The sequence below is a fragment of the Glarea lozoyensis genome, assembly GCF_000409485.1.
Source record: "Glarea lozoyensis ATCC 20868 chromosome Unknown GLAREA13, whole genome shotgun sequence".
Taxonomy (NCBI): domain Eukaryota; kingdom Fungi; phylum Ascomycota; class Leotiomycetes; order Helotiales; family Helotiaceae; genus Glarea; species Glarea lozoyensis.
This window is the reverse complement of record NW_007360987.1, coordinates 1466052-1488163: the sequence shown is the minus strand read 5'-3', so window position 1 is coordinate 1488163 and position 22112 is coordinate 1466052. Positions and strand designations below refer to the sequence as shown.

Genomic DNA, 22112 nt, shown 5'->3' with positions numbered 1-22112 from the left:
TCCTACAATCCTTCTCAAAAGGCATGCAAAATGACTTTGCAACTGTCGAGACTTCTTTGCTGATCTACCATGTCTCGCCAAACTCATCTCGACCAGCTCCCAGTCGAAATAATTCGACGCATTGCCGCCAGTGGTCCTTGTGGCCCTGCTATATCTCTTTTGCGTACAAGCCGAAAACTTTACGACGCTTGTCATGACTGGACAATTTTCCGATCCATTTTCCCAAGCCAATGGTAGCGGATCCCGATGGATAACGGAGATGAATAAATCCCCCCCAGTCGCAAAAGTCTGGGCTAGATATGCCTTCGCAGACGAGCAAGCAGCCGAGCTCCTACTCAGTCCAGAGAATCACTCTTTAGAAATCGTCTGCGCATGAGCTCCAACGATGATGGCTCTTCACCGTAAGAAAGGCTTGTGTGTTGTTTTCATTGGCTAACCTGAGATACAGATCCGCTATTAACTTTCAAACACCTCGAGCATTTAGCAGCTCTTGTCCACAAAACTCCACATTCCCAAGATATACTACTCCTCAGATTTTGTGTCGTTCTAAGTGCAATGTCTCTTCAAGAAGTACTACCAGTTTCTAATTACCAGAGCGAACTATCAAGAACACAATTCTATGAATCTGTGCTTACCAAAAAGGAACAGCGTTGGACTCCATCGCAACTGGCAAGAATCTTGTCGAGCATGGAATGTTTTCCTGAACTTCACAATTCGACGACGCAAACTTCGCATCTGCTGGACCTAGCTTTCAAGGCGCTATCATTTCTATACTACGAGTTGATGATAGCGATCTCCCAACATAAAGTCTATGTCCGGACATTTCCAGCGAACGTGCCGCCGCAGCCACCGGCACCGCCAAATCACTTGCCTCCCACAGCTGCACAGATTCCATTCTCATCCTTCATAGCTTTACCTCTACCGTACTCTCCGAAATCAAAAGAACGGTACTCCTAATATTGTTGTGGCTGCTAACTTGGAGCGTTGTGTTCTAATGTAGGAAAAAATGTTCCTGATCGCTAGCGTAACTATAATTCAGTTAATGAACCTATTGAGTGTATGAAGCTTTAAGATAAGCTTGGCAGGCTGGCATATCTGGGTAGGGGTATTATGTGATGAAATAAGTGGTTGGTAGTAAGAAGAGGTGACGTCAGCAGGATTCGTGTGTTTTACATAAGGTAAGCCTTGTTTTACGTAAACTTGCTAGCTTGCTGACACTTGGCACCCAAGCCGTAGTTTAGAGAGCGAGACGCAGCTCATCAGCGTCTAGTTTCCAGAAGGTATTCGGTTATTTTCTTTCATTTCAGCATGTCGACATCTGTTTTCTAGAGTTAATAACATTGTCGCTACCTTTGGCTTGTAAGCCCATAATCTATACAACATCAAGATGCCACGCCAGTTCCACCGAAAGTCTCGCCTTGGGTGTTCCGAATGCAGGAAGCGACGAATCAAGGTACGTTTCGATTATGGGCACTCGTTCCCCCCGTACAGTGGAAATTAACTAGCTCGCCAATCAGTGTGATGAAGGCGAACCGTCATGCGGAAGATGCGTGAGAACTCGCTCTGATTGTCATTATCCATGCGTGGAATCTGATCTCAAATCGTCTCCGGCAACCTCAAATCCGTCCAAAACGCCTTCGTCCTCAGTGGCTCGCGATTTATCTGCACCACAGTCGTCTTTTGATCTGTTCGACATAACCTTGATGCATCACTACGTTATTAACACTAGCGAGCACCTCTTCATGGGAGCACAACAAAAAAAACTCTGGCAACAGGAAATACCTGCTCTCGCAGCCTCCAACGTTATTTTAGTGCATGGCTTTCTTGCCGTGACGGCCATTCACTGCGCCTGGAAAGAAACAGTCAGACGCGATCTCTTTCGGAGTCGTGCCATCCATCATCATGGTCTTAGCCTCCCAATTTTCCAAGAAATGGTCTTCTCCGCCTCGTCCGAGACAGCGGAAGTTATTGTTGCATACTCTGTTCTTCTTAGTATATGGATTTACGCTTTTCCGGAAATAGCTGCTGAGCAGCAGTCTCTCGACGACATTCTCAGCACTATAGAGGTGATACGTTGCTCCCGGACGGTTGCCCATCTCTATCGAGAAGTCATCAAAGAAACTCCTATGCGCGTCTTCTTAAACTCGCCGCTACTAGAACCTATACTCGAAGGTCAAGATTCTTCTGCGTGTCAAATGTTACAATTTTTACGGGGCCAAGTAAGCCATCAGTCCGACAAAAATGCAATCCAGCAATTGCAGATATTCCTGGACCAATATATGACAGGGTATGACTATAATCGATTGGCCGCTACCTGGATGGCTTCAGTCGACAAGGGTTACTGGGCTCGTCTTCGTGATCATCATCCTAATGCGATTCTAGTGTTTGCCTACAGTACTCTCCTCATTCGCGCTTCGGAACATGAATGTTGGTGGGTGTCGGGATGGTCTGGACGAATTTTGCAGGCCTGTAGCGCCATCATGAGCGAAGAGGTAAAGACAACTATTAATTGGATCAAGCACAAGGCTTGGATACTAGCAGGAGCAGAAAAGCTCGCAAATACCGTCAGATGGAGACATAGATAGTGGGAACAGGGCTGAGCCACGAAGTCGTTCTGTACTATTTAGGTCCTGCAGTGTGGATTATCTTTTTTGTCTGTGATATACGATTTAGAAATACTACCTCAAACTCTGAGATTGCGACGCTACCTAGACATGCTCTAAATATTTGTATTGTCTCGCTAAGACTCGTCGGCGCTTAGTCCTCACTCGAGAAGACAGGACTGCAACCTGAAACGAAGTCTCCACTGGGACGCTTACGTTGTCGTTCACGTCGCTCACGCCGTTTAACCCGTTTACATCGTTTACGCGGTTTGTTAAGTTTGCCTCGTTACACCGTTTTTACCACGCCCGCACTAGTACTGATTAATTTCGTAGTGCCACAGATTGGCTCGTATCATAAGCATAGTCACCTGTACAGCGCCGTAATTATTGTGTCAAGATACTTCTACGGAGACTTCATATCTCAGTGTATCATTGGCTCATTATAGACTGCACTTCACATTCTAACGACCGTATCCGTTGTATTACAGCTCTTGATAGAGAATTGAGCATTGTTGGCGTAACAATTACCCCTGGAGTGTAGTACAATTTCACCGTTCCTGAATTATTACATTTGACACAAGCCACCATGACGAGGCCTGGATTTGACAATCAACATTCTATAAGTATAGAATATATTTCTCGATGACGGCTACCCAGTACGTTCAGCAAGCTATTCACATACTCCTCCTCTTCAACATCATTGATTTCACACTATTACTGTTTTTAATCTCGAACCGTCAACTTATTACATCGACCATCTACAAACCCGTTGCCTCTTTTTCAAAGATGCCTGACTCTACCGATGACTGCAAGTCGGTCTCTCCAAGTTGTCCTATCGAGGACACCGTCTACGGCTACGCTCCAAATCTTGGTGGCAATGCTTTCTACGCCCTTGTGTTCGCCATCTGTGCCCTAATTCAGTGCTATCATATCTGCCGGTTCTGGCGGTCTTGGAAAACATTTTCCATACTGACATTCGTTGGCTGTTGCGGTGAATGCTGCGGCTACGTTGGCCGCTTGTTTCTACACAAGAATCCGTGGAATGGTGCGGCGCTACCAATACAGCTGGTACTTCTGATGGTCTCGCCTTCCTTCCTGGCGGCAGCGTTGTACACAACACTGAGAGCACTTGTACGCCATTTTGGCCCAGAACACACGAGACTCCCGGAACGGTTCTGGACATGGCCATTCGTCACGGCTGATCTTGTGGGATTCTTCTTGCAATGTAGTGGCGGTGTCGTGGCGGCTGCTGGCGACAAGAATCCAAGCCTGGCGTCTGTTGGTAACGCCATTATGATTTTCGGCGTTTCGTTTCAAGCTGTCATTATGGTACTTGCGGGTATTCTATCAGCCGACTTTACCATACGTATTTGCAAGCGACATGGGACGGGTGTATTTACGGCTCTGCAGAAAAATCTCAAGATTTTTCTGTTAGGAATGACGGCGGCTTTCCTCTTGATTTTGACAAGATGCATTTATCGGTGAGTGAGACACACGAGAAATTCGTTTATAGACGTGACACTGATAAAGTGATAGTATCCCTGAATTGGCTGGCGGTGTTGGCGGACACCTCATGCGACAAGAAGTCGAGTTTATGATCTTCGATGGCTTGTGAGTTTTCTCTTGAATTACCTGCCCTACATTCAGCGTCAACACCTGCTTATTCTAAAATTAGGTTGATTTTACTGTCGGCCATTCTCCTATCCGCCGTACATCCAGGCTTTTACGCCGTCGCCCTACAGGACTTTAAAGCCCACGTTTACGAATTACAACCTTCGCTAGTCCCTACTGATAGGTCAAACACGTATGACATCTTAAATAGGGTCAGTTGAAGGCAAAGTCAGCTGCTAAGGGAAATTGCGTCGCTTGGTTAGATAAACACATGTTTGATGGGGTTTAGTCCGGGTTAAGAGATTGTCATGTTCATTTTGTTTCCTACAAGTGTATAATAATATTGTTATGGTTACACAATAGAGTCTCCCCATTTCAGCCAATTTCAATTCAATACGCATCTCAGAAAGACTAATTATTCTTGTTATTGAAACTAGCAACTTCGGTATCTATACCTTTCAATGCATTCTACTTTACAATATTGGAAAGAATTTCACTATCTAGCCTTTTTAAATGTATACATCCTGACTGTCTTGGTACTTTGAGCCAATAATGCTTCTTATTCCATATGCCCTACAATCTATTTCAACGAGCTATTATTCACCATATCTTCAAGACAAGAGTTACTACATTATGACAGGATTTTAAAAATCAGCGTTCCTTAGTATATCTATTTTGTGATTTGAAAACATTCACAAATTCTGCTATAGTAATGTTTTTCCCCGTTTAAGCAGTCATTAACCCATAGTTGGACAATACACTAGGCAAATTTTTAATTGAGCTATACCTGTCCGCTGAAGCCAAATTTCAACTCAACCTAGCTAGATAAGATATCATCAGCTGTTTTCTCAGCGAGCGCTTCTGTAGATAAGTTAGCAGATTACACTCTTTCCACGTGTAGCTGGCCGTAAGGCTCATAACTTACGACAGTAGCCATTGGATGACCTGGCAGGAGGAAAGGCAACGACGATGCGTCAACAAGCCTCAAGTTTTCACACCAATCACCCTCGCTTTCGAGTCAACGACAGCCAGGGTATCATTCGTACGACCCATAGCACATGTTGCGGCTGCATGAAACACCGTGCTGGTCGCCCGTCTTACGAAACCTAGAATTTCTTCATCGGTCTTCATCGGGCCCCGGAAAAGCTTCTGTGCCAATCAAAACAGGTTGCATAGAGCTTGTTGCGAACAATTCTCTCACCCGCTTGATTCCCGCCAGGAGGACTTCTCGATCCGCGAGATCAGTAAGCCATCTTGGATTAACAAGTCGAGGATCTTTCATGTCTTTTGAAGTGATACTAATTGTGCCACTTGACTGAGGAGCGACCACAGCAATAGAGACGGTAGCGTAATTGAATCTGTCTTTCGGAACATCCTGATCAGCATTCTCTTATACACCTAAGTATCCGGACAAGCTCAAAATATTCGATTTCTGGCCAGTCAGCAGGCAATTTGGAAAGCTTTTCCAAGGTTGTATTAGTAAATGTTGCACGTAAAACCTGAGGGGTCTTTTCAAAAGCTGGTTGTCAGTCAGTTATTGCACTTTTAGGATGAAGAAATTCGAATTACCGAGAAAGTCCCCAACTGGGTTGGCTAGAATTCCAGACTGATTGTTTGTAAAGTCACTCCGAGCTTTCAATAGAAAGTGCTGATTCTGTAATGTCGAATTCGTCACTAGCTCATTCGATGTGTGATGCCCAAGAGCACATGGCCCTGTTTTTGATCGAATGAACGACAACTCATTTTTCTGTAAAGAACACCTACATGCATATTTTGTCCCACACCCGCTCGGCGAGCTACAACAGGTATTTGTGCTGGGTCAATGTCGCTTCTGGTACAAAACCGGACACGAGAAGAAGTTGAGGTGATTGGAAAGCACCTGCAGACAAAATAACCTCTCTCTTACAGAAAGAGTGTAATTCAGCCCCTCAGTGTCCACATTAACTCCAACGGCGACTTTGTGCTCGTCAAATATAATCTTCGTTGCCAAGGAAGAAGTGTAAATTGTCAGATTTCCGTTGTTGAGAGAGGACCTTAGAAATGAGGTCTCAGACGAATCTCTGGTTTGCGTGCTTGCATTGATGGTGGCGAGAGTGTAAGAAGATCCAATCAAATTTCCACTTGTGAATCCCGTGATAGGATGAACACTAATCTGTTGAAAGGCTCTCTGCACCCAGGAAGAGGCAGGCTGTGCATAGTTTGCGAAAGTGACAGATAATGGGCTGTCACTGTTGTTAGATGTCAGATTTGACAAATCCACTTCGGGTGTTGCATTTTGAGCTCTCTTCTGGCCATCCGGCGGTGTGTAATGAATACTCTTCTCGAAAAATGGCAACATATCCTTGAATGAATAGCTTTGATCGTCAATATCGTCGGCCCATTTCTGATACGCAAGCCTGGTCCCACGATGGTAAGCCATATAATTTCTGGCTGAACAACCACCCAGGGTTTTGCCTCTTGTGTAGTGTGCTGAGACATTAAGCAACTCCTGTACATTGTGTTAGTTACGATGAATGGACGTATAGCAATTTAATGCACAGTAGAATCAGCAAATACGTACAGTTTGTGGCGTCGTCGAAAAACCCCAGTAAATCAGTGGATTCGTGTCTCGAGGGTCCTTTCCCGTGTATTCGATATCATAAGCGGGAATATTGCTCCTATTTCCATTTCCAATCTCGTAAAAGCTACCTGCCTCAATCACCGCAACTGTGTGTTTCTTCGCAAGACGGGCGGCGAGAGTCAAGTCAGCATTGCCTCCACCGACAATGACATAATCGAACGAATTATTTCGTGGAACTCCAAACGAGGTGCCAAATGGTTGAGTGGTTTCTGTCCTTTTAACATTGCCATGCCTTGATGGCAGGGCAAGCCCTCCACTCAAGTGTAAGAAGAGTACAACAACTTGAAATGCGAGTCTCATTTTCTTGTTTGTCAAAAGAATTAGAAAATTCCAAGTTGACCAGCCAGATAATATACATCAATCAGAAGATTTAATGACGCTACATGTGTGATGATCCTGACTCGGAGAATTGCTAGTGTAGTGTAGTTGATGTTCGAAGTGGGTTTTGACGTGCCGCTACGGACCACCGTCCATCTGTTAGTAACTCTACGCGGCAGTTATTAGCTGCTTAGGCAAAGAACAAAGAGAATTGAATTGACCATATTTGCGGAAATAAGTTGCCAGCCATGTTCATCACCCAAGATCGTAGAGTAGACACTCAATGGGTGATTGTTATAGGCGAACTTTGGATCTCCTCCCACTTTGCTTCCATACTTGTGTACAATAATATTGGATACAGATTGAAATTCTGAATTAGGGTCTTGAGTCAAGCAGACACTTGTAACAAAACGCAGTAGGAAGCTCATCCAACCCACAAAATATTGTAGGTTGAGTAGTGGCTGTTTTGATTACCAAAAGCCGTCTGGCTGTCTATGGTCTCCATATTCTCAATACGCCACTAAAAACAAACCGATTTGGGTGAAATATTTCACGCCGATCGCCGTGTCAATGGGCGTTCGTATTAGCCGCCAATTCGAGTTGTGTCAACAGCAACAACCGTTCCACCAACTCTAAACGTCCCAGGAATCGGAATCCCCGACCCACCATTCGTTGATACATACAATGTTTTCCTATCCTTTACCGTCCTTCCAAATACTGCACTCGTAGCCCCTTCGAAAACAGTACTATTCAGCCCTCCTAGAACTACACTAAAACTCCCGTCTGGTTTGATGAGTTGAACTCCGTTTAGAACATTTTGCGTAACCCAGGCATTTCCCTTCGTATCTATAGCGAAGTCATCACAAACACCATTGCGAGCTATGATTGTAGCGTTCCCAAGTGGCGCACCCGTGATTAGATTGATGGGTATCTTCGCAAATAGACCGCCTTCAAGTAGGCTGTTGGTGAAGGAGAGATGATGTCCAGATATTCGAATACCATTTACCCCTAAAGTAATACCAAATGCTGTGCCTGGTGCCAGCAAAAGATCCGAAATGGCAATCTCATATCTTCCAGTCTTAGTGTTAATGCGCCATATAACTCCGAGCTGAGAATCAGCTGCGAGGATCCAAGGGCTTCCGGGTGCGAGATGTGTTAATCCATTGACAAGTAACGCTTTTGGTAATGTTGCAATCTTATGAGCCTCTGGGACATCGTTTCCTGTGACGCACTTTCGAAAATCTAGGCTCCAAATCACCCAAGGTATAGCAGGGTTCGATCCATCAGGTCCCGCGACCACCGCAAAAACATCAGGTTCATATTCCGTGATGCCGAGCAGCGTGTTTGCGTTTGGGAATGTATAGATAATATTTGCAACAGCAGGTGAAGTCGGGTCTAGTGAGTAAACAGATGATGAAGTGAGAGGAGTCAACAGTAGCTTGCCGTTGGGACGAGCAGCGATGTTTTCGATTGACGTTAGATTGGGAAATTGGTGTAGAATCCGAATTGCAGGTGCAATAGGATATCTATCAATCTCGCTCGCTGGGGCTGCATGAGAATTTCTAATTTGATTTAGGAGGGACACCGTCGCGAGAAATCGGAAAAACATCTTGAAATGTGCAATAAGAAGTTGTACGATTGTTTCGTTCAAAAGATTTGTCTTGCCTCTGTTGATGAAATTTCACCGGCCCAACGATTTCCCATTCTTACGTCAGCTTACTGCGTTTCGAACCCAATCATATCTATGTCTTCATTGCAATTCCGAGCAGCGCACAATAAGAAGACGTTGCTGTGCCCGTTGCCCGCCTGGTACGGTAAGTAGAGGGCCCCGAAATTTCCGAGGCCAAACCCGAAGCCGAGATCGATTTGAAGTGGTGCATTGGAACGAATAAAAGCAAAAGCTACCCTGGGAGCAAGCACAAAGGTCACTTTCAGCTGCCGATGCGATGCCTTTGAGATTGGATGATCGTTCGTGACCCAATATAGCCCAATTAGCCCAATGACCCGAATCAAAAATACCCCCATAGTCAAAATCGTACATTTTCAAGTTGAGTGATCAATCACGACGGTCATTTTGGGAGACGCCATCGTTTATCTGCTCGAACGTAATCCTCAGACAAATTCAAATGGCGATGTATTCTAAAAGGATGTCTATTCTATTGAATCATCAGCAATATCTCGCTAGGCATCGTCTTTATCGCTGTCAGAGTCCGTAATATCAACAGACTTTCTCCTCCTCTCCTCGGCCATCTCTCGATAGGTACTCCAGCTTAGCATACAGAACGCGCCGATAATGAGAATTCCTCCAACCATCGCAGCTGGGCTGATGGCCTTCCCGGTGAACACCCAGTCGGCGATAGCCACGAGGAAGATAGTGAGCAGCGCAGCAACACTGCTCAATACTGGACTAGTAAGACTGATCAATACCAGGAAACTTCCAGAGAATATGGCATTAGCGAGAACAGATACCCAAAGGAGTCGAGCGGCATCGCCATGAGGAAGTTCGAATGTTTCCCATTCCATGTAATGGAGAATCGGAAGCGGAATCCAAAGTACGGTGAGTGTGAAAGTTCCAATTAATGAGCCAAAGGTATTCGCAAATATCATTCCTCGTCCTGGACTTGTTCCTTCGGGTGGGCACGCAAGCTTTTTATATAGTACTTCGTAGAAGCCATAGAGAACACTCCCAATGCCGATCACGATGTTTCCCGCCAGCCGATTTTTCGCTTCTTTCTTCTCCCCGTCATCGCCAACAGTTTCGTCCTTGTCGCCGTAGGCAATTATCATCACACCTACAATTGCAATCATGACCGCAATTGATTTATCGACGCGGAGGGGTTCTCTAAGCAGAGGTACACTGAATACGTATGCAAAGAATGCTGAGCAATTATAAATCGCTGTGAGATCCGAGGGAGAGGTCATGTCAACTGCAACGTACCACGAACCTCCCGCCACGGTGAGTGCAGTGGTAACCAGAGCCGTCATTCGTATCATATAACGTAGCGCAGAACGTTGACCTCGCGCTATTGATAGTTCCTGCGTTTCGACCATCTGCGCCGTCGTCCGGACCAGGTAAACGTGTCTCCTCCAAAATGTTTTCCACGGCATTTTCCACTTTTGTAATCGCAATATTAGGAGCTGGGTAGGCCATAGAAGCGACCACGATCCGTGAGTGAAATAACTACGTGTGTTAGAAGTGCCCCCGGTTTCAAAAAAGTTCAACCTACAGCATACAATATGCTTTATTCCACCCTAGCTCCGCCTGTATATAGACCGCAGTCTCCGTCTGTATCACGAAACTAACCAGGCTCAATCCCAGGAAAAACGCGGCATAAGTGTATTTCTTCCTCGTCGCCAGCTTCGCCTGTGTATCGGGACTGCGACTCCTCATGGTAGACCTTCTTGTGAATAGTGTTGGACGATCCGACGGCGGATCGGGGGACGAATAGCTCGGTCTCCCTCTTTCCATATCATCTTCATCCTGCCTCAATAACGGCTGATGCGACAGCCCATCCGTCGGCCTATGCAGAGTCGGTCTCCTGTCATCCATATCTTCGAAATCGGAACCAAAATCGCTGAAGTCGTCCTCTTCCAAGGGTGGGGATTTGACACCAGAACCTTTGCCGTTCGAGTGCTTGTGAGATGCTCCTGGCTCTGCGGAAGCAGGTCGAGAAGGAGCTCTAGATACTGGCTGCGATAATGGTGTCTGCCAGGTGATCGGAGGTGGTGTTGAATGTCTGGTGGCTTGGGTACTTGTACCAGGCAGAGGATGACCTCGATGAGACATTCACACGACTTGTGAGTGGAGGAGCTTTATTGCTTAGTTCTGATATTCAAGACCCCGTGCGAAACAGCTTGCTTCGAATTAGGATGCAACGAGAGTGGTAAAGAAATAAGATGAAGTTGCGAAATGAAATAAAAGAATTACCCTTTTCCAAACACGGTTGCATTTCGACGAACAAAATATTACGTTGTTCAGGACCCGTATGCCGCCCGTAGCGCTGGATTGCGGCTCCGCCCCACGTTATTCTTGGCACGGCATCACAGGGGTTCCCCACGCTAGATTTCATCACAGGACCCTGACTACTGGTGATAAGATTTCTCGAATTAACTCAATTTGAGCAGTATTCCTATCCATGTTGTTGAGTTCCAGTTTGGAATTCCTCGACACAAACTCCTACGAGCACAACAAACTGAGTTCCAGCTCTGAATAAAACTTCTTAGCCAACACTCCTGGTCACGACACAATCACCGTGAAAACCCTACGCAATCGCCGCGTAACACTTCCCGCGAGGGCCCAGAAGGCTGACGAGGATGTCATATTAGTAGCAATATAATCATTGTCAGAAAGGAGATTATTCTTGCTACAAATCCCCGAGTTGAGCAGTGGAACTCTTAATTTGTAGTCTACGAAGGCAGATGAGACTATTCACTGGACCCGACTTCACATACTCAATCCTTCCTCTTAGAACCCAAATTGTTCATACCATGATCCAAGACAGCAGCCGTGTTGAGCATAACGCCCATACCCGTGCCTTTCTTGTAGTTATCGGGCCGCATTAAGTCTATGAGAAACAGCACAATTGATAGACTATAGAAGGTTTAGATAGATAAGGTCGCGTCTTATGTGCGACTTAGAGCCGTGTATGTTTCCTGTACCTACATGTCCCATACATTTATTCCTGAACGCCGCGCTAAATGACAACAGTACCTCCACAAAAATTCAAGTGATCATAAATAATCCTTCTTCCTGCTCGTTCTGGTGTACTGGTTCAGCCGCCATTCAACGTCTCCGTCTTTATTCTCCAACGTTCCTCCCCGAATCTCAAAGCACCTCATGGACATACGGGGTCCAACTTCTGCCAACTCCACGCTCTGATATCCAGTTTTCACGAATACGTGGTGTCGTACTTCAATGGTATCTTCAATATTTTTAAAGGTGACAACTCTACTGCCGAGCTTGGTCTTGTTGGTAATGGCTTCACGTGGCGGGAAAATGTGCTTCAGTGCCTTGACAATCCGAAGTCCGAGTCGTGACGTGAATCCTTCGAATATGAGATGAGGATACGACTCGCTTACAGTTCCTCTCGAACTGTTGGGAATATCGTGGCGAAGAACGACATTGTGAAGGGAAAACGAGAGAGTCGGGCCATGTGGAAAGTGCGACAATGTTAAAGCCGTCGGTGTTCCTCTGTGCTCATGTAACAAGATAATGTCCGAAAGACCAGACGCTTGTGCCGATTGTACCAAGTTTGGAAGGATTAGGTTACCACGATTCAATCGGATGGATGTTGGAAGCAATAGTCGAATCTCTTTCGCAAACGAGGAAAGTCGGGTTGAAGGATCTCTCGAGGTAGAGATCAGAACACGCGGATCAACAATTCCCGATAGCTGCGCATATTCGTCGTCCAAATCCAGCTCTTCATTTGTGGTCCTGTCCGCCTTCGATTCATCGTACTTGTAATCCTGCCGTAATGTCTTGTCATTCGCAATCGCAGGATCTAAAGGTTTTCCAGAGGCTAAAGACGATCGAAGTTTCGCCCGTTTCTCAGAGATCTCAGCATCACGGAGAGTCAGAGCTCGACGATAAAGATAGTCGCGACGTTGGCGGGCTTGTTTGCGCTGCACAAATCGAATTAGCTGGGTGTCGCGGGGAGGGGCAACTGCAGAAAAGTTGTGCTTGAAAACATGGCATATTTTCAGAGAGATGATATCTCACGAGGAGTCAATAATCAAATGTGGAATGAGCTGCAAAGATATACTCACAATCATACTTGAATCCTGTTTGCTGCGGAAAGGCAATATTCAATGTCGTCGCAAAAAGTTCTGGAAATATTTTTGACCTACTGGATTTACTTCGGGCCGACGCGCTAAAATGTTTGTAGATTTATCCCTAGGTCACGGCTTTAACTTCATCCCACCGAACAGCAATAGTGAATTTGACAACGACTTAATTACTTTCGAAAACGTGTTCTGCCTCCGAACCTTCGCATAAAGTGCGCCCGGATTACAAGTGGGATTATTTAGCACGAGAATGACTTGATCGACCGCAGCGCGTTTCGACATATTCAATTCTCCTCACGCCACACAAGGCTATTGGAAGAGATCCCCAAGGAGACTGTGAGTATACAACTCCGTAGCGCATTCTGGAACCATAAGCTTCGTGGCAATTAGCGCATCCTGCTACCCTTCTCACATTCTGCTTTCCTTTCCGGTCTGTTCGTTGGCTAATCCTCATTCCGTTCTGCAGGCCTGAGTGTACAATCAACCATGGAGGGTGCATTTACTCACCTCGGAAACCACTTGATCTCAGACTCTGCAGCTGCGATCAATGCAGGCGCCGACGACCTTTCGAACCTCGACCCGGACGAAAACCTTCTCTACGGGCAATATGGTGGACGGGGCGGCCTGGGACCTAGCAGAAGAAGAAACGACGACGATGATAATGAGACCGAGGTCTTCGACGATGATGATGCGGAAAGTTTGGCCAGCATGCCGGTGGAGGGAATGAAAACTCTAGGGCTCAGAGGAGTTGAGGATGAAAAAGAACTGCCAGCTCATGCTTGCGCGTAAGTGCCTCTGCAGAGACGCATTGCGAATATTGGTTGACTTGTTGAAGATATTGCGGAATACACTCCCCTAGCTGTGTTGTCAAGTGTCTAGGATGTACAAAATGGTTTTGTAGCGCTCGGGGGAATGCGACTTCTTCCCATATTGTCAATCATCTTGTTCGGGCCCGTCACAAGGAAGTTCAGCTTCATCCTCTGTCCACGCTGGGAGATACGGTCCTCGAATGTTACAACTGCGGTACCAAGAACGTTTTCCTTCTCGGATTTATTCCAGCGAAATCTGATACGGTAGTCGTTCTACTGTGTCGCCAACCTTGCGCTTCCACTCCGTCTTCGAAGGATATGAGTTGGGACATCTCCCGGTGGCAACCACTTATCGAAGATCGTTCATTCCTACCATGGTTGGTGTCCGTGCCGACAGACTCTGAACAGCTCCGTGCTCGACATTTGACGCCACCAATGATTGCAAAATTAGAAGAAATGTGGAAGGATAACTCAAGTGCCACTATTGCCGACCTTGAGAAAGCTGCCGGAATTGACGACGACCCTGCGCCTGTGCTTTTGAAATACGACGATGCGTACCAGTACCAGAATGTTTTTGGGCCACTTGTCAAGATTGAAGCAGACTACGATCGAAAGCTCAAGGAAGCGCAATCCGAAGATGGTTTGATCATCCGTTGGGATTATGGTCTCAACAATAAGCATCTTGCAAGCTTCGTCTTGCCGAAAATCGAGCTTGGCGATGTAAAACTTGCAGTCGGCGATGAAATGCGTCTGAAGTACAAGGGAGAATTGCGACCTGTCTGGGAAGGTGTTGGCTATGTTATCAAGATCCCAAACAACCAGTCTGACGAGGTCACAATCGAATTGCGAAAAGTTGGCAACGACAAATCAGTACCAACTGAGTGCACCCATAATTTCTCTGCCGATTATGTTTGGAAGGCGACCTCCTATGACCGTATGCAGCTTGCAATGCGAACCTTTGCAGTTGATGAAATGAGTGTGTCTGGGTACATCTTTCACAAACTCTTGGGTCACGAGGTTGCTGCCGCTCCAATGAAGATCCAGATGCCAAAGAAATTCAGCGTACCAGGTCTTCCGGAGTTGAATAGTAGTCAGATCAACGCAGTCAAGAGCGTGTTGCAAAAGCCACTGAGTCTTATCCAAGGACCTCCTGGTACTGGAAAGACGGTCACTTCAGCAACAATCATTTATCATCTAGCCAAAGTGAACGGCGGTCAGGTTCTGGTCTGCGCACCGTCCAATGTTGCAGTTGATCAACTTTGTGAGCGCATTCATCGAACTGGTCTCAAAGTTGTCCGCCTCACAGCAAAATCTCGTGAAGATGTGGAATCTACGGTTGGGTTCCTGTCTCTACACGAGCAGGTTCGAATGAACGACAGCAATCTCGAACTCACCAAATTGTCTCAACTCAAGGGCGAACTTGGAGAATTGTCCAGCCAGGATGAAAAGAAATTCAAAACACTTACACGAGCTGCCGAACGAGAGATTCTTAACAGTGCAGATGTCATTTGCTGTACTTGTGTTGGTGCTGGAGATCCACGTTTGGCCAAGATGAAATTCAGAACTGTGCTCATTGACGAGTCTACTCAGTCCGCTGAACCGGAATGTATGATCCCCTTGGTACTTGGCTGCAAACAAGTTGTTCTTGTTGGAGATCATCAGCAGTTGGGTCCCGTCATTATGAACAAAAAGGCCGCCAAAGCTGGACTCAATCAATCGTTGTTTGAGCGACTTGTCATTCTCGGACTCGCACCAATTCGCTTGAATGTGCAGTACCGAATGCACCCTTGTTTGTCACAATTTCCATCGAACATGTTCTATGAGGGCTCTCTCCAGAACGGTGTCACAATGCAGCAGAGGCTCCGTCGCGACGTTGACTTCCCATGGCCAGTTGGAGATACACCAATGATGTTCTGGTCTAACCTTGGAAACGAAGAAATTTCTGCATCTGGTACTTCCTACCTCAATCGAACCGAAGCGTCCAATGTTGAAAAGATTGTCACTCGATTCTTCAAAGCCGGAGTTCAGCCACAAGACATTGGAGTTATCACTCCCTATGAGGGCCAGCGAAGTTTTGTTGTCAGTTCCATGCAAAATACTGGCACATTCAAAAAGGAAAATTACAAGGAGATTGAGGTCGCTTCCGTCGATGCTTTCCAAGGCCGAGAGAAAGACTTCATTGTGCTCTCTTGTGTCCGTTCCAACGACCACCAAGGTATTGGTTTCTTGAGCGATCCGAGACGTCTGAATGTCGCTCTGACTCGTGCCAAGTATGGTCTTGTCATTCTCGGAAATCCAAAGGTCTTGTCAAAGCATCCGCTCTGGCATTATTTACTTCTTCATTTCAAGGAACGCAACTGTTTGGTCGAAGGACCTCTTTCGAATTTGCAAACGTCCCTTCTTCAGTTCAGCCGACCCAAGACAACCTATCGTGGCCCACAACGTTACCAAATGGCACATTCCTCATTTAACGGACGCTCCGGCGCACCTGGAAAGGCTCCTCAAGATTATGATGCTGGATCGATCATGAGCTATATCCCCGACGATGTCTCTTCCGTACATTCATCGGCTCTTGGAGGTGCAGGAGTTGGTTCCGCTTACCCACAGATGTTCAACAACTTCAACCCTGACACTTGGCCTGGTCTTGATCCCCGTGCTCGTCAAAATGGACAGAAAGCTCGAGGACGTGGACCAGAGAGCGTTACTGGAGAGTCTGTTGCAGCAAGCGAGGTTACCGATACCACCAGCAGTGTCATTGATGGCAAAGGGATTGGCCAAGGTGGCGTAAGCCTTGGATCTGGACTTCACGATGTTGCTCAAAAGCAAACCAGTCTGAGTCAATCCGATCGCTTGAAACGCTATGTCGAATCCGGTGGTCGTATTGCAGACTACAAAACTGGTGATGCCGGTAGCGTATTCGGTTCAAGCTCATTGCTCAGTGGCCGACGTCTAGACGATGACGAGAAAAGTGTTTCGACTGCTTTTGCTAGCCAGATTGGTGGCGGCTACGACTGATCGACTTTTGTGATGTCCTAACTTCGTTTGGACAATGCACCTAACAAAAGCGGATTACCCGGAAAACACCAGCGGTCATTCAATCACTCGACATTTCGTGGATTGACAGGCTCGGTACTTGGGCCGTGGGCTCTACCGATTAAAGCCGTCCTGGCTTCGACATTCAAGCATGCCCAACCAGCTGCGTGAGGAGTGTTCGGATAGGGTGACGCGCATAAATTCGTTTGCGAGGATTGCTTTGATAAGACTGATATTGGAGGATAAGAAAATGGCAAACTTGGTCATGTACCAAGATATGTTTGAGGTTGTATTAGATGCTGATTAAGCAGTGTTGCCTCACGGGTATTGCACTATATTTAGGTAATCAACATGCAGCTTTACTGCCACCATTTGCCTCATTTGATTGTGTATCAAGTTTACTGTGATTAGGATAATTATGCCAACGGTTTACGGTTGCAAATATGCTCTTACAAATCAATTACACCTTGGCGCTCCTCTCTTTCGGTGTTAGGGCTCAACAACTCGCACGCCGACATGAGGCACGGTTGCATATTATGACTTTTACCATCTTGGATTGGCATAACGCATCCGAGTTGACGCTCCTAGGAAATCATACGGAAATTCGGAAATTTTCTATGCGCGTTGAGACAACCCTCTTGAAAGCGACCGGAGTGGATTGCCGTCTGGTAGCTCCAAATCCCCTATGTGCCAAGTGTTGGATAGCTTCAAGCAAGCATCTATAGCAAAGCTGATAGTGCCTAGGTCTCCGGTTATATCCACCATTGATGAGGCACATACCCTCGAAATGCCAAGGAATCCGGCGCATCTTAACAACAATACGAGTACTACTCGCAGTCGGTCGTTCTAGGCATAAGTATATACACCTTCACATACCCAACTACACCACCTCGCAATTTCTCTCTCTCCATCACCTCATCACCAAAAATGGCACCACCCACAACCCCCTCCCCCGGTTTCTCCCTCGAAGTCACCATAACCATCGACCCCTCCAACATCCCCAAATTCTTATCCCTCTTCCATCCCATCTACGAACTCGTCACTGCAGAGCCGGAATGCACATTTTTCGAAGTCTTCATCGACCCCGAGAAACCCGGGGTGATACATTGGGTGGAGGGGTGGAAGAGGGATAAGCAGTGGTTTTTTGATGTGCAGTTTAAGAAGGAGTATTATAAGGATTATTTGGAGAAGACGGTACCGATGTTTGTTGCGGAGAGTGAGTTTATCTTTTTGGCTTTGCGGGGGTGGAATGGGAGGGTGAGGGAAGGCCGACTTGATGGAGTGGTGGTTTCTTTTTTTTGCAAACTGTACTTGTTCCTATGCAGTAATTTCCCTTTGGAGTGGGCTGAATATGCCTTTTAAGGGAGGAGTATTGGAAGTTCGGAAAATCGGTGTCCAACATTCTTGTGTTTGAAGGGTGTCCTCTCCTCGGTTTTGCAATGCACTGGTGGTGCAATGAAGGATTCGGCTTTGGGCGTTTTGCTAATTATTAATAGGGGAATTTAAGTTTTTCGAGAGATTGCCGGTTGAGTGGACGTATGTGAAGCCCGAACATTCACAAAAAGTGTAGATGGTGGATGGTTCGAGGTCGATTTGATGGCGATTGAGCGGGGCTTTAGGATCAAAGTTTTTGGGGACTCGACTTTGTGTATGGGATTATTACTAATCGTATGGATTGCTCAGCCCTCAGGCTTTCTTTGCGTACATGTATACCAAAGCTTCATCGTCCAGCTCAAAGCGGTGTTATTGAGCAGGTCATTCCAGGTCGGATTCTGAGCTGTCTGATCTGCAGCAATGAAAGAGTTTCTTGATCGCCGAACCATCATTTAACTCCATTGCGCGAAATAAATATGTCTAAAAACAGGTAGTCACTCACCGAAATCCCCTCTCATCTTCATGTTTCAAACACCTAACATCGCATACATCTTCACCTAAATGTGGATCCCGGCTGTGTGCGGCGTGGACGACGGCGAGGTCGCCTTTGTGGGGTACGGCATGCGAATAGTGGGGGTCGCATAAGAAGGTTATCGCTAAACATGTCAGATTATACGTTAATCGTGCTTTTCACAGCCTTATTGACGCAGTAAGCTACATGTTGAGAGGTTCATTGGTACGAAGTACAGGTGGCGTGGTGCGCTTTAGGCATGATAGGTAGGCATCAGCGTTGCCGAGAGCTGACTTGCCGTTTGACTCACCGCTGCGAGGGTTCAGCCTTCAGCTACAGCTTTGATTGACGTGGAGATGCGCATTGGTTTTGTTTAAAGAGAGGTAGGTTTGGCTCTTTGTATCTTGTTTTTATTCAGGTCATCAGATTTGGAGAGATTCAATTCTGCCTTTTAACAATTCCACTATAAAATATTTTACACTTACCGTCACAATGGCTGATACCGCAGAGAAGAAAGGGGAGAAGTATGTGCTTGTCAAAGCAGATGGTGATGAGGGAACTCCCGAGGCTTCTAACAATGAGACGGGTTCTAAGGCTGGAGATGATTGTCCTGATATCATTTACAAAGTCCAATACAAGGATTTCGCGGGCGAGATCAAGGGAACGAAAGTTCTAGATGCGCCATATAAACTCAAAAAGACAACGTGAGTATCAGAAACGAAAAGTTCAAAAAATTATTACTAATTTGGTCAGATATGCAAATGGCGGAACTCCAATTCTTGAAGTCCTCTACAGCGTCGCAGTCTGGTTCCCCAGCATCTACAAGCGCGGAGTCGGAAGCAAGAAGAACGTCCTCGAGGAAGCGGAAAACAACAACAAAGAAGAAGGCGGCAACAGTTTTGATGAAAAGTCGATGGAAGAAAAAGAATTGATCATTCATTCGGAGCCAATCATCAAGGCTCTGAGAGCGATTGTCGATTACTACCCAGGTCAATCGTTGCTTGGAAACACCATTACCATCAAAGAGCCTTTCAGTATCTTGGTGCATCATCGAGAGGAGCTTGAAGCGTATAAACAGGAATGCGATGATGCGGAGACGTTTCATCATATCAGCGTTTTGCAGAAGTACCTCGAGGATAATCTTGGAGACAAGATTCTCGAAGAGGATGCACGATATATCAAACCTACACCCGTTGCAACTTTCGAGATGCTCTGGATGTTGTTCAAGCCTGGTATGGATGTGTATGCCAACATTGATGACCAACGTGGTGGGTTCGTGGTGCAATCCTGCACCCCTTTCAGTACCCCAAATTTCAGCCAGGTCAGTGCTATGAAAATCACGATGTGGTATCTTGATTTCAATGGTACGCATGTTGGTCGGAGGAAGATGGAGGTGCAAATTGCTCCGTTCGAGGGAGAGCGGGAAATTACATCTTTGAAAGTGTTCCCGGCGAAGTTTATTGATAATAGTCCGGATCTGTCACCAAGGAAGAAACTTGAGGAGCGGGGTGAGAAGTTTTATAAATTGTTGATGGGGAAGCAGATGGATTATAAGGGATATTCTATGACTGTCAAGGAGAAGCCGAAGAGATGGTATGAGGGTCGTGTTGTTGTTGACCAAGGTTCTTTCTATGTAAGTCCACTTACCCTCCATAAAGAATCATCCTAACAACCCCAGACATACGCAGACTGGTCCGACGTATCCAAACACCCCGCCCCCATGTTCGACGTCGACGACGACAACACCGGCATCCTCGCCGACCTCCACTACGACTGCGACTGCGACGAATGCAACGAAAAGCGCAAAGCCGCCAGCGTAAACACCAAATGGGGCTCTTACGAAAACATCGACCCACGGGAAACCCCCGACCTCTCAACAGACAAAGACGGCAACCCAACCAAACACCGCTACTTCCTCTTCCCTCGCCGCATCATGGGATTCGACCTCAAATCCAAAAAATGGCAAGCCCTCGACGTAGATTTCTGCCGGGACCCAAAGATCAAAACGGAGGCGATCCAGAATCTGGTCTTGCCGAGCGATAAACAGGAGCTGATCAAGGCGTTGGTGCATAAATACAGTTCGTCACGGAACAAGAAAAACACGAAGGCGGAGAGCACGTGGTCCGCGGATCCGATCCCGAATAAAGGGGAGGGGCAGATATTTCTGCTTCATGGGCCGCCTGGGGCCGGGAAGACGTTCACGGCGGAGTGCGTGGCGGAGTTTACGTCGCGGCCGTTGTTGAGTCTGACGTGTGGGGATATTGGGACGGATGAGGCAAGCGTGGAGGAGTCGTTGAGTAAATGGTTTAAGCTGGCGGAGATCTGGGGCGCGGTTATGTTGATTGATGAGGCGGATGTGTATCTGGAGCGACGAGAGGTCAATGAGCTCACGCGGAATGGGCTGGTCAGCGTGTTTCTGCGTGCTATGGAGTATTATCGTGGGATTCTGTTTTTGACGACAAATCGGGTGGGCCATTTCGATCCTGCGTTCTTCAGTCGTATACATGTGTACATCGGCTACAAACCTCTCGATTCTGAAGGCCGGAAGAGGATCTGGCTGCAATTCTTCAAGAAACTGGAGAGTGAGCGGGGAGACGAGGTTAACGTCAAGGCTGGCGCGAAACGATACGTGCTTTCCGACGACGTGCTCAAGGACATCGAGTGGAATGGGCGAGAGATCCGGAATGCGTTTCAGACGGCCGTGGCGTTGGCAGAGTACGAGGCCATGCAGAAGATGTCGAAATTGGGGCTTGGGGAGGAGGAGGAAGAGAAAAAGGCGTTGGAGATTGAGTTGAGACAGGATCATTTTGAGAAGGTGGTTGAGATGAGTGATAATTTCAAGAAGTATCTTGCGACGGTTGGGGAGGAGAATAAGGGGGATAGAGGGGATGATTCGTTGTTGTAAGGTAGCTTGGCTTGAATAGGCTTGACTTTATAATATAAATGTTTTAGATATTTTTAGAAAGTTGAAATTTCAGATTACGTTTCTAATACTTTCTTTATTTTACATCTCTAGTAATAAAGTTTTTAAATACCTATTTGTTTTAGAATAACTAAATTATCTTAAAATAGTAGTAAATTTTAATAATAAGTAGTATTTTAAACTCTTCTCGACTTTTCAGTCTATACTATCGCTAATAGATCTATTCTATCGACTTTAGAGAGATAAGATAGCGAAATTCTATAAGACTAAGTAGCTTAAAAAACATTCTATTATCTATATAAATTATAAGAATCTCTAAAAGTACTTTATAACTATTATAATTATATAGAATAATAATATATAGAAGAATATTCTATACTCTAAATAGTAGAATCTTAGTTATTTAGATTTCTTAAATAATGAAAACTTTAAGCTATATTTAATAAATTTTCTAAAGTAAAGACTAACCTTAATTCTTAATATTTAAACTATAGAGGTATATACGTAATAATATTAGAAGTACGTT

General features: G+C 46.0%; 9 protein-coding genes across 9 annotated transcripts; 5 read left to right on the top strand and 4 right to left on the bottom strand.

The window, feature by feature from the left end:
- Positions 1–1387: 1387 nt before the first annotated feature.
- On the top strand, positions 1388–2585 carry GLAREA_10441 (Zn2/Cys6 DNA-binding protein; the record flags this gene model as incomplete). The annotated part of the gene is made up of 2 exons (XM_008080491.1): positions 1388–1453; positions 1506–2585. The coding sequence occupies 2 exons, from the start codon at positions 1388–1390 to the stop codon at positions 2583–2585; spliced, it is 1146 nt and encodes a 381-aa protein (XP_008078682.1).
- Positions 2586–3389: 804 nt separating this feature from the next.
- GLAREA_10440 (RTA1-containing protein) lies at positions 3390–4435 on the top strand (the record flags this gene model as incomplete). Its single annotated transcript, XM_008080490.1, has 3 exons — positions 3390–4084; positions 4140–4214; positions 4279–4435. 3 exons carry the CDS (start codon positions 3390–3392, stop codon positions 4433–4435), a joined length of 927 nt encoding a protein of 308 aa, XP_008078681.1.
- An 896-nt stretch (positions 4436–5331) lies between these two features.
- On the bottom strand, positions 5332–7134 carry GLAREA_10439 (FAD/NAD(P)-binding protein; the record flags this gene model as incomplete). The annotated part of the gene is made up of 3 exons (XM_008080489.1): positions 5332–5589; positions 6121–6702; positions 6775–7134. 3 exons carry the CDS (start codon positions 7132–7134, stop codon positions 5332–5334), a joined length of 1200 nt encoding a protein of 399 aa, XP_008078680.1.
- Positions 7135–7735: 601 nt separating this feature from the next.
- On the bottom strand, positions 7736–8761 carry GLAREA_10438 (Calcium-dependent phosphotriesterase; the record flags this gene model as incomplete). Its single annotated transcript, XM_008080488.1, has 1 exon — positions 7736–8761. One exon carries the CDS (start codon positions 8759–8761, stop codon positions 7736–7738), a length of 1026 nt encoding a protein of 341 aa, XP_008078679.1.
- A 572-nt stretch (positions 8762–9333) lies between these two features.
- On the bottom strand, positions 9334–10939 carry GLAREA_10437 (Multidrug resistance efflux transporter EmrE; the record flags this gene model as incomplete). The annotated part of the gene is made up of 2 exons (XM_008080487.1): positions 9334–10333; positions 10380–10939. The coding sequence occupies 2 exons, from the start codon at positions 10937–10939 to the stop codon at positions 9334–9336; spliced, it is 1560 nt and encodes a 519-aa protein (XP_008078678.1).
- Positions 10940–11883: 944 nt separating this feature from the next.
- On the bottom strand, positions 11884–12924 carry GLAREA_10436 (Class II aaRS ABD-like protein; the record flags this gene model as incomplete). Its single annotated transcript, XM_008080486.1, has 2 exons — positions 11884–12774; positions 12919–12924. The coding sequence occupies 2 exons, from the start codon at positions 12922–12924 to the stop codon at positions 11884–11886; spliced, it is 897 nt and encodes a 298-aa protein (XP_008078677.1).
- A 498-nt stretch (positions 12925–13422) lies between these two features.
- On the top strand, positions 13423–16760 carry GLAREA_10435 (P-loop containing nucleoside triphosphate hydrolase; the record flags this gene model as incomplete). The annotated part of the gene is made up of 2 exons (XM_008080485.1): positions 13423–13721; positions 13772–16760. The coding sequence occupies 2 exons, from the start codon at positions 13423–13425 to the stop codon at positions 16758–16760; spliced, it is 3288 nt and encodes a 1095-aa protein (XP_008078676.1).
- Positions 16761–17705: 945 nt separating this feature from the next.
- On the top strand, positions 17706–18348 carry GLAREA_10434 (Dimeric alpha+beta barrel; the record flags this gene model as incomplete). The annotated part of the gene is made up of 2 exons (XM_008080484.1): positions 17706–17994; positions 18275–18348. 2 exons carry the CDS (start codon positions 17706–17708, stop codon positions 18346–18348), a joined length of 363 nt encoding a protein of 120 aa, XP_008078675.1.
- An 807-nt stretch (positions 18349–19155) lies between these two features.
- GLAREA_10433 (P-loop containing nucleoside triphosphate hydrolase) lies at positions 19156–21568 on the top strand (the record flags this gene model as incomplete). Its single annotated transcript, XM_008080483.1, has 3 exons — positions 19156–19367; positions 19417–20296; positions 20342–21568. The coding sequence occupies 3 exons, from the start codon at positions 19156–19158 to the stop codon at positions 21566–21568; spliced, it is 2319 nt and encodes a 772-aa protein (XP_008078674.1).
- Positions 21569–22112: the final 544 nt, after the last annotated feature.